General features: G+C 50.4%; 2 protein-coding genes across 2 annotated transcripts; both read right to left on the bottom strand.

Annotated features, from left to right (window-relative positions):
- Positions 1-395: 395 nt before the first annotated feature.
- On the bottom strand, positions 396-3,738 carry LOC123183314 (pentatricopeptide repeat-containing protein At4g01030, mitochondrial-like). The gene has a single exon (XM_044596096.1). It carries the CDS (start codon positions 3,215-3,217, stop codon positions 605-607), a length of 2,613 nt encoding a protein of 870 aa, XP_044452031.1. The 5' UTR covers positions 3,218-3,738; the 3' UTR covers positions 396-604.
- A 1,242-nt stretch (positions 3,739-4,980) lies between these two features.
- LOC123183315 (uncharacterized) lies at positions 4,981-6,183 on the bottom strand. Its single transcript, XM_044596097.1, has 2 exons — positions 5,662-6,183; positions 4,981-5,557 (listed from the first exon to the last, which is right to left on the bottom strand). The coding sequence occupies exons 1-2, from the start codon at positions 6,034-6,036 to the stop codon at positions 5,129-5,131; spliced, it is 804 nt and encodes a 267-aa protein (XP_044452032.1). The 5' UTR covers positions 6,037-6,183; the 3' UTR covers positions 4,981-5,128.
- Positions 6,184-10,229: the final 4,046 nt, after the last annotated feature.

The following is a 10,229-nucleotide window of genomic DNA, read 5'->3' as shown; positions in this document are numbered from 1 at the left end:
TTCATTTATCTCAAAAAAGAATAGATTATCTACTAATGAGCGAATCTCAACATATATTGATCTAACGGTCGAGCACGTGACGCTTCACTAAATCTTAGTCGACTGAGATTTAGCAAACTCTGTGTTTGCATGCATCCGCCACGTCCTATGTATCCAAGTGTGCGCTCCATATGACGGATGGTGATCGCAGACGAATCTGTTAAAATTGCTCTTAGGGACTGAAGTATTGTGTTGTATCATCTTTCGGAGGATTTTCATCGTTTTTTTGTGTTTCTTCTTCCTCCCCTTATCTTTACAGGCGCAGAGCACTCCCCTGTAAGAAATGGCAATATGCCAGCATCCTGTTCGTTTGCAGAAATGCCCAATTCTCATGTCAATTAACACGAGAATGTAGCTGCAGGAAATGTAGGGTCGTCGTAGTTGAGCTATAATCATCTGATAATAATTCAGAACCCTGCAAGCAGAAACCGACTGCTCCTGTCATCATGGAGAGCACCTCTGCGGCCAAATTGCCACACCCATCACACCCTCTGCAGACAACCCAACCGTTGCACCAATCCGCGCCAGTACCGGCGAGCGAGTCCATCTGGTCGCCCGTCTCCGATCACCAGTAGTCGTCGCAGGAGCACTTGCCGTCGACGAAATGGTGGAACCGAGAAGCATCACGAAGAATGATCTGCCGCCCACACAGAGCCGAAACGTGCTTGATCACCTCATGGCAGTCCCTGCACATCCTGGTGTTCTTGACCACCCTAACGGGCGCCCGGCTCTTGTCCGACCGGATCAGCCCGTAGACGACGGCGAGCTTCTCGGTGTGGCAGAGCAGCAGCCGCTCCTTCTCCTCCTCGGGGACGTCGTAGGCGATGCAGCCGGTGTCCGGCACGTACCCCACCATCCTGATCTGGGACACCAGCCGGCTCATCTCGCCGTATATCTCCGGCGTCTCCGGGTGCGGCGGCGACCCGCCGTCGACCTCGAAGACGTGGACGCTCCGCCCGGCCTGCGTCCAGCTCCACCCCGGCCTCGCGTCCACGCCTCTCGCCTTCATGGCGTACTTGAGGCTCTCCGCCTCGTCGAACATCCGGTGCTGCTCGTACAGGCTCATCATCGCCAGGTAGTTGGCCGAGTTGTGCGGCTCCAGCCTGAAGAGGTGCCTCGCCGCGGACTCCGCGAGGTCCAGGTTGCCGTGGATGGCGCAGCCGGTGAGGAGCGCGCCCCACGAGCTCGCCCCGGGCTCGCCCGGCGACCGCTCGATGAAGGCCATCGCCTCGTCGAGGTACCCGCGGCGAGCCAGCAGGTCGACCATGCAGGCGTGGTGCTCGGCCGTCGGCGCCACGCCGTACTTGGCCTCCATGTTGTCGAAGTATTCCCAGGCTTCGGTGACCAGGCCCATGGATCGGCAGGCGGTGAGCAGCGCCGTGAAGGTGATGCCGTCCGGCTTCAGCCCCGACCGCCACATGTCGTGGAACAGCGCCGCCGCCTCGTGCGCCTGCCCGTGCACGGCCAGCCCGGTGAGCATCGCGTTGCAGCACACCAGGTTCTTGCCCTGGACCCGGCCGAACACCCGCTTGGCGCTCGTCAGGCTCCCGGCCTTCGCGTACATGTCGACGAGCGCTGTGGAGACGACGACCTCGCCGTCGTAGGCTCGCCGCAGCGCGAAGCAGTGCAGCTCCTTGCCCTTGTTCAGGAGGGCGAGGCCGGCGCAGGCCCGGAGCAGGACCAGCATGGTGACCAGGCTCGGCTGGACGCCGTCCTGCTGCATCTCGGAGAAGAAGGTGAATGAGCCCTGGTAGTCGCCGCTGTGGCAGCTCCCGGAGATCAGTGAGGTCCAGGAGACCACGTTGGGCGCCACGCCGGCGGCCTTGATCTGCCGGAGCAGCAGCATCGCTTGCGAGCTCAGCCCGTTCATGGCGTACCCGGTGATCAGCCCGTTCCAGGTGGTCACGTTCGGGTCGAGCCGGTGCCGCTTCATGGTCTCCACGAGCTCCAGCGCCCTGTCGAACTGCCCGGCGTTCGCGTGCCCCGCGACGAGCGAGTTCCAGGTGGCCAGGTTCCGGTGCTCCAATCCGTCGAACACCCTCTGCGCGAGGTCGAGGCGGCCGCACTTGGCGTACATGTCCACCAGCGCCGTCCCCGTGTACGCGTCCGGCGCGAGGCCGTGCCGGAGGAAGAAGCCGTGGACCTCCGTGCCGTGGCCGAGGAACCCCGAGTTGGCCACCGACTTGAGCAGGCTGGACACGGTGGCGGCGTCCGGCGACAGGCCCTGCTCCAGCATCCTCCCGACGACGGCGAGCGCCTCCCGGTCGCGGCCGTGGCGCGCGCAGCCGGAGAGCACGGTGTTCCAGGTGATCAGCGTGGGCTCAGCCACCGCCGACGTCTCGGCGTCCCTCGCCATGCGCCCCGCGAGCTCCAAGGCGTCGTCCACCAGCCCGAGCCGGACGCAGCACGCGATCACCGCGTTCCACGCGACGACGCCAGCGCCGGTCGTCCGCAGCAGCACCGTGGTCGCCGCCGCCACGTCGGCGCCCTCGGCGTACATGCCGGCGAGGAACCCGGGCACGAGCGGGTGCGCGTCGACGAGCCCGGCCCGGAGCGCGTGCGCGTGCACGGCCCGCCCCTCCCGCCGTCGCCCGGCTCGGCCGCACGCGTGCAGCGCCCGCGCGCACGCGTACCCGTCGGCGGCCACCCCGCGCGCCCGCATCTCCCGGAACGCGGCGATCGCGCCGTCCCAGTCCCCCGCCTCCGCCAGCATCGCCACCTGCTTGTTCCACAGCACCGCGTCCTTCCAGTCCTCGCCGTCCCCCTCGGCCAGAAGCCTCCGGCCAGACGCCCCACGGCCCAGCCGCTCGAGCAGGTCCGCGAGCGCGCACGCCACGTGCGGCTCCCGCGTCGCGTGGCCCGCCCTCACGGCCAGTGAGTGCAGCTGCGGCGCGAGCCTCCGGGCCGCCGCGATATCGGTGCGCTCCGCTTCCGGAGACTTCTCGCCCTCGCCGTGGAGCAGGTCGCCGCATTGGCGCAGCAGGGAGACGAGGAGCCGGGCGTCGCGGAACGAAGAGTCGTCCCCGGCTCGTAGCGCGGCGGAGATGGGGGACTCGGCTCTGAGGAGTGACGGCGAGTAGGCTCCACGCGAGGGTCTCTGGCTGGGAGGCGCGGCGTAGTGGTGGTGGTGGTGGTGGTGGGGAGTGGGGAGCGCCGGGAGGGAGATGGCCTGCGCCATTGGAGTCGGAGTCGGAGGGAGAAGAGCTCCGCGGGTAATGTTGCGGATAATGTAAAGGACAGTGACGGGGGTTCGAGTGAGGTAATTACATTATGGGCCGGGCTGGACAGTTCTGCCCTGGTTTTTTTTTTTCTTTCTTTCTTTCAAACAGACCTCTAAATAAATGCCCAAGTTTGCCTTAAAAATGCCCGAGTCAATGCCGGTTTCAAACGCGCAGGAAATGAACAGGCACTTTCAAATTTAAAAATAGAAAAAAAAAATTGGGCAGAGGATCCACAAGTTTTATTAAGACATATACACATAAGTTTTATTTAATCCTTTCTGAAACAAGTAGGTGTGTTAAAAAGACAGTTATAAAAGAGCTCAATGCAGCCCACAAGCCAAAATCAATACAATCTAAAGGAGAGATTAGTTGTTTTGTTATAGAAGTTTTCTTAACTCTTAGTTTTATTTTGAGCCTAATAAAAATTTAGTATCTTTCGTTTTGGCAGGGTCGATAGTCTAATGTGAGTCACTGGGGCAATCTCAAAATAGAGAACCTAATGGTTATTACAATAATGTATTTGACCTAAACAATAATAGAGTATGACTATAATAGATGCATTTTCACCTAGAAAATATCTTACTGCCAAGGTATAATTACACCCATGTTCATATACTACCCATGTTCATTGCGAGTGTACAAATTGCTCATGCGACTATAATGATTATCTCCTGTGAAGAAGAAGTGGTCTTGTGTTCAGTCAGTTGTGAAGCGGCAGCACGAAAAAGATTTTATGTTTTAATTGAAGGCATGTCTTCCAGAATCATTTGAGAGCCGGCATGACTTCCTAATGAACATATAAAATTTGCAAAGTCTTTGAAACTTATTACCTAGTAGCACTTGGAGGAAATTGCCAACAATATGGGTTATCTATGAGGTGCAAATCTTGGAGAAGATTAGTCATTTCCTACAACTGTGCATAAGCTTCTTCAGAAAGAGGTAAATGAAAATAGTCAGCAAGGTCTTCTAGGTTCCATAAAGATTGAATGGAAATGTAAGATTGAATGGAAATGTGATGATTTCGGGAAAATGAATGAATATGTGCCAAAAGTGCATTCTTGACATATCATTCCAATTGTGTGACTAGAAATCAATAGATTGACCATTCTCAATGTGGCAAGATGCTTATCCTTATAAGTTTACAGTAATTTCAAACAATCTCTCCACTAGATTGCACAATGAATCAGCTGTTACTAGGGACGACACTAGGTAGTCATTTTAAATTTGCGAAATGGCATCCTTTTTATCATTTTAAAATTGTGCAACTACACATTGCTTATGCAATTGCATGTTTTGGTCAATTAAAAATCGTGTAACTAATATAGTTGTATGCTACTTGTTTTTCAACAGACCAATTACGTCACGCATTTGGTCGTGTAAGACTTGTTTTAATGTCCCCCCTTTGTGTATTAGCGACGTTATATTGTATTGCGGCAGATTGCGGCCGTGAACTAAGGGATAAGAAGAAACATTTCTCAAAAAAAAGTTATTACTCCCTTCGATTCATATTAATTGAACTAAATCAGTATTGTCAAAAAAATTGTATTAAATCAGCGTCAATTAATATGAATCGGAGGTAGTAGTATTTTTTTTAATCTTTTCTTTTTGAAACATGCAGTTCCTTCTTAATTTTCCCATTGAGAAGGGGCTAAAAGTTCTTACACTTCACTAATACCAGACAAGAAGAGAAGAAACAACGGAGAAGTCTGCTAGACAGATACCAAACAGAGTATAGTTTCACCGGCGCCGGCCGCCCTGTTATACCTTGGTGCACCAGCCTCCTTAATTACCATCTTGAGCGTCCGAACAATGGTGGAACAAAGCAACGAGGCGGCCGGCTTGCGGCTTGGGCTTGGGCTCCATGACCGTCAGCGCAGCTGCGCCGCCGACCTCCAGACCAGCGGCACGCGGCCCTCACGGTCCCGGGCGAGCCGCTCCTGCGCGCCGCCGCGGAGCTTCTCGAGCCGCGGCGCGTCGCTCTGGTGCATCACGAACACCTTGAGCACGTTGAACAGTGCGCCCGCCACCCACAGCACGCTCCCGCACAGGCTAATCCACCTCTCGCTCTCGCTTTCCCTCTCGCCTGGCAGGGTGGGCTCACGCCGGCGGTGGAGGGCGGCGGCGACGAGGAAGAGCAGGCTGCCGAGGAGGACGGGGACCTGCACGCTGGACTGCAGCAGCTGCGCGCGGCCGTCGGCGCGCTCGTACACCTGGCACGAGCTGAGCACCGAGCCCAGCAGCCACAGTGCCGCGCCCGCCAGCAGCGCGTCGGCAGCGCGCCTCTCCAGCTTGTCGCCCTGTTCAGACCACCAGCAGAATACACAACGAGCAGTAGTTAGTCACCGGCGGCGATCAGCGGCCCATGCGTCCTTGCGTTTGCCGACGGTCGACACTCACTCACCTGGGAGAAGAGCTGCAGCGCGAGGCCGACGATGGCGAGGACGCAGCCTGCGGCATGGAGCGCGGGCGCGAGGAACTCGACGATGCCGAGCTGGGGGTCGAACCGGGCGAGCCCGACGCGGCAGTCCACGCCGGCGAGGTGCGCGCCCAGGTCGTGCGCGTTCACGGCCGCCACCACCGCCAGCGCCACGCCGGCCACGGCGAGCCCGGCGTCCGTGGCGCCGACGCCGCCCTCGGACGCGCACAGCGCCGCGAGCCCCGCGGCCAGGAGCAGGGTGCCGAACATGTACGCGCCGGCGTTGATGTACTCCCACCGCCGCACCGCCAGCGCCGGCCCGTACAGCCGCGCCTCCCTCGCCGTCGCCAGCTTCACCATGGCCCCGACCGACCCACCGACCGGATGCAAGCGGGGCAGACTCCCTCGGCGGCTCCGTCGACGCGTCACGGCGAGCGGTGCGAGTGGAAAGTAAAGTAGCGAGAAACCGCCGCGATCGAGAGTCAATGCGGTGGGTTGGGAACTTGGGATGCGTAGGCGGAGTTTGGAACGAGTGTGCGTGGCGCTTTGCATGGCGCGTCTGGCCCTACAGGTGGTCCGTGCTCCCCTCACAGGTGGACATTGACGAAGGGAAACGGGGACAGAGCACCTGGATGCCATGCGACATGTGGCAATGCCCTACTCTGTTTTTGTGTCACCTACTCACCTGCTCACGTTAGGTGAGATCAAAGATCAACCTCAAAATTTCATATTTAGACATTTTGAAAAAATCTGAAATTATTGACAACGTGGGGTATATCTACAACTCCGAAAAAATCAGCTCAAAACTCAATCTACATTTTCAAAAAAGACAAATTCGAATATGAATAGGGGCTGCTTTGGGTGAATAGTACTTTGACACTATTCACGTCTAATGTTGTCTTTTTTGTTTCTATTAATGTAGGTCGAATTAGGAGCTGAAACATTTTGAGGTTGTACATGAACTACTTATGTATGTCTACACTTTTTTTAAAATGTTTGAGCATATAGACTCATTGATCTTACCTAATGTGAGATCTCACACAAATCTCCCCCTATTTTTGCTCACCGGGGCAGAGGAGAACATGTGGCACGCCATGTTGAACAAACACAAATTTATGGTCTCCTGTGATTCATAGGGTAAAAAATTCATAGAAATAGAAAAGTCATAGAAAACAAGATGACATGTATCTCAAATCCTATAAATAAGAATTGAAAATGGAATGTCCCCTGGTACACATCATAGGATTTTTTCCCCATAGATTAGACTAAATATTTTTCTATGAAATGTGAAGGATAGGAAGAATTTCTTCATAAAAATATAAGTCTATTCCTACAAACCAAAATGGTCTAAAGGAAATGGAATTCCTATAAAATTCCTGCAAACCAAAGGAGGCCTAAACAAGTTATGTGTTTGTTCAATGTTAAATTTCTTTAAATTTGTTAAGTCTGCAGAATATGTTAACATCTAGAATATCAAAATAGTCTCATGAGATGTTTTCTGAAACATGTTTTCATAGTATGTGTATTTTTTGTTGTAGATCTTAACACTTTTTGTATAGAGTTGGTCGACCTTAAACAAGTTTGACATAGTACAACTCGATAACATTAATTATTATAAAACAGGGGGAGTACTGGTTTAGTCTATTTTCTTATACTACCGCTTACGGGTACCAAATGTTCGGAAAGATATCATGTGATAGCATGCCACAAAAAAAGAATCAACTTTTGCATGTTTCAACAAAATTAATTTTTTTGAACGTTCATAATACATGTATGTACTATCCATAAAAAATCAAATCCAAATTCAAAATACACTTGAAGAAACAAATAAAACAAATCCACTCCATTCATATTTCCAATTTAGAGTTGATTTTTTAGAGATTGTAGACAAGTGTCTTGGAAACATTTAGAATTTTTCTGAACTTTCTAAAACAATAAAATTTCATTTTTCAAACATGCATTGTATCATGTGATGGTTGGTATCATCTAAATGTAACACCTTCTCACCACATGTTTACCACCTATGGGGTTCACTTGCACCTATGCATAGTTTCATTTAGCTGGCAAAGTAGAATCCATATTGTTTTAGTTGCTTAATTATTCGAGATTGAGCGATAACTATTTATTACTTAATGATAAATAACTTATTGCCTCCTCGTTACAAACATAAGGGCCAATTTACATACACACATGACTAATATCGTATTTGAACTTATATATTCTGAAAAGATACATGAATGTACAAAATGATGAGAAGTGCCAGCTGACAAAGGCGGGAGCCAAATTCGAGGACAAACCACCTCATACAATCTAGAGTTCCCTATTGTTTGCCAAAAAGGAAAAACGGATTATGACCATGCTATCCTCTATTAGGATATTTGTTAGCCTCGTACATAGTAAATAATTCATTGAGTATTTAAAAAACACTGCATATAAACACATTATAGTACATCCAAGTGCTACAGATTGTTTCCAATAATGAATGTGGTTTTCTCAACAACAAATAATAGTTCTTTGATTCTATTTAGGTAATTTTGGGTCCATTGAAATATCTCAGACCAACTATAAAAATAAAGTAATTTCAGAATAAATTTAGGTTCTAATTTAGCAACATTGCATTTGTAATGATGCATGCCTGAATTGTATCACAATCCATTTTAGCTAAAATGCATGTCGTTATTGCGTTAGATTTAAAAAATTCTTAAAGTTGTATTTCTAAATGTTGTATCACTGAAAAACTGTGTAGACTTAGTGGAATATATATATATCTATATATATATATATATATATATAAGTGGAAATTTTTTATATAAAAACAAGGCCACCAATTCCATAGCGCGCAGTTATGAAATGTGAGTGTCATTGCACAGTCGCGCCTCCACCGCCGTCACCCATATTCACCATGGGCCCAGACAGATCAAAGGCGGCCAAGCAGAGTTCCGGGATCCTTCGTCGATGCATTACTATGAATGTGAAGTAACTAGCTGCAATCGGGAGTAAATGTGGTGGTGGGACTTGGGAGCGGATATTGATGCATCAGTGACGTTCGGAAGGAGTGCGCATGGCGCCGTGCATTGGGAGACGACCAAACATTTGGTCTCCGCTCCGCTCCCAGGTGGACGTCTTTTTGATCAAGGGAAATGGTTGCATGCAAACAAAATCGAAATAGAAAATCATGTATGTAGATATATCTAGAAAATCTAGCCACGCAAATGCGTGTGTCATTCTACTAGTTGTTGATGAAATAAACTATCATGTGTTTCAGCCAGTGCAAAAAAATTCATATCAGACAGTGGTGTTGATGAGTCTTTGCACCAAATGTGAATGAAATACAAAAGCAGTTTAGGGTCAAGTAGTAGAGACACTGCAGATTTCTTGGTAGCAACAACATGTTGAGCTATATCTCTAATGATTTCAACTAGCGTGTTAGAGTCTTTACAGGCTCCATTAGTTTCTTCAGTCTTTTTCTCCGGACTAGGACGAGGACCACTGACAGTAGGAGACTTGGTGTTTTGCCTCTGCGAAGATGTTGGCATGTTGGTGAACTCATTCCGACCACTTGCAAAAATGCCTATGTATTGCCAGAAGCAACTGAGATACCAATAGTGCACTGGAAGGTAGTAGGTGCAGGCACTAAATATTTTGGCATCAAAGATTAGTGTGCATCATTGTTTTCCTTGAAGAGCTTGCTTCAGTAGGCATAGGCTTCAAGGCCTTCTTCTTATGCTGCGACTTCTTTGGAGCTAGTGAGCTTGGCCCAGCTTCAGGACGCACTGGCAGCTTCGGCATCCTTTTGGGACTTTTTCCTCAACTTGGTCAGATGCTTCTTCCATTCAGTGGGAAATTCTTCACCACGGTGAATGCTTGTGGAGTTTGGTGTCACACCTTCTTCAGGCGGAGGATGTTTTTGAGGCCTGATTCGATCATAGGTGGCTTCATAACAAAGGCTACCATGCAGCACTTGGTAACATAGCGATAATTCAACCATTCTTTCGCCCAATACATCTTGATAATTTGCAGATGAGTATTTCGCCGAGTTTCTGTTTCAGGTTTTTTGGAAGTGCAATAACCACCATAAAGTTCATCTAGAATTTCAAATGTGCTTTGACTACTAAACAATGCGTGGATCGTCGGAGCGAATTAGATGATCGGGCCGAGGGTTTTCCCCTCTTCCCCTCGCTCTCTTTTCCTTAATATTCACCGTTGAGTCATCAAAGTCATCAACTAATTGAGAGGGGCTCGGCCGGCCCGGTAGCCCTACGCTACTGGTGCTTTCAAAGGCGAAGCTCTCGTCTTTGGCGACCAGCAAACGGAGGGCTAAAACATGTAGTTTTGAAGCAAGGGATGAGCGCGAAAGCCGTTGCGCTTTCGTACACACGCATACGTTTTCTTGCTGGGGCGAACACGGATTTCTCTCTAAAGGCGAAGAAAAAGAAGTGGGCGAACACTCGGCCCAGTGGGCGAACATGCCGGCTCTGGGGTGAAGAGCTCTTTCTTATTTCCTCGTTTCAAAATGTTCTTGTAATTATTTTGGTCGGCCATGTTCTTCAACT

This window comes from Triticum aestivum, chromosome 1D, assembly GCF_018294505.1.
Source record: "Triticum aestivum cultivar Chinese Spring chromosome 1D, IWGSC CS RefSeq v2.1, whole genome shotgun sequence".
Lineage (NCBI taxonomy): Eukaryota > Viridiplantae > Streptophyta > Magnoliopsida > Poales > Poaceae > Triticum > Triticum aestivum.
Note: the sequence above shows the minus strand (reverse complement) of the source record. Positions and strands in the feature narration are given on the sequence as shown.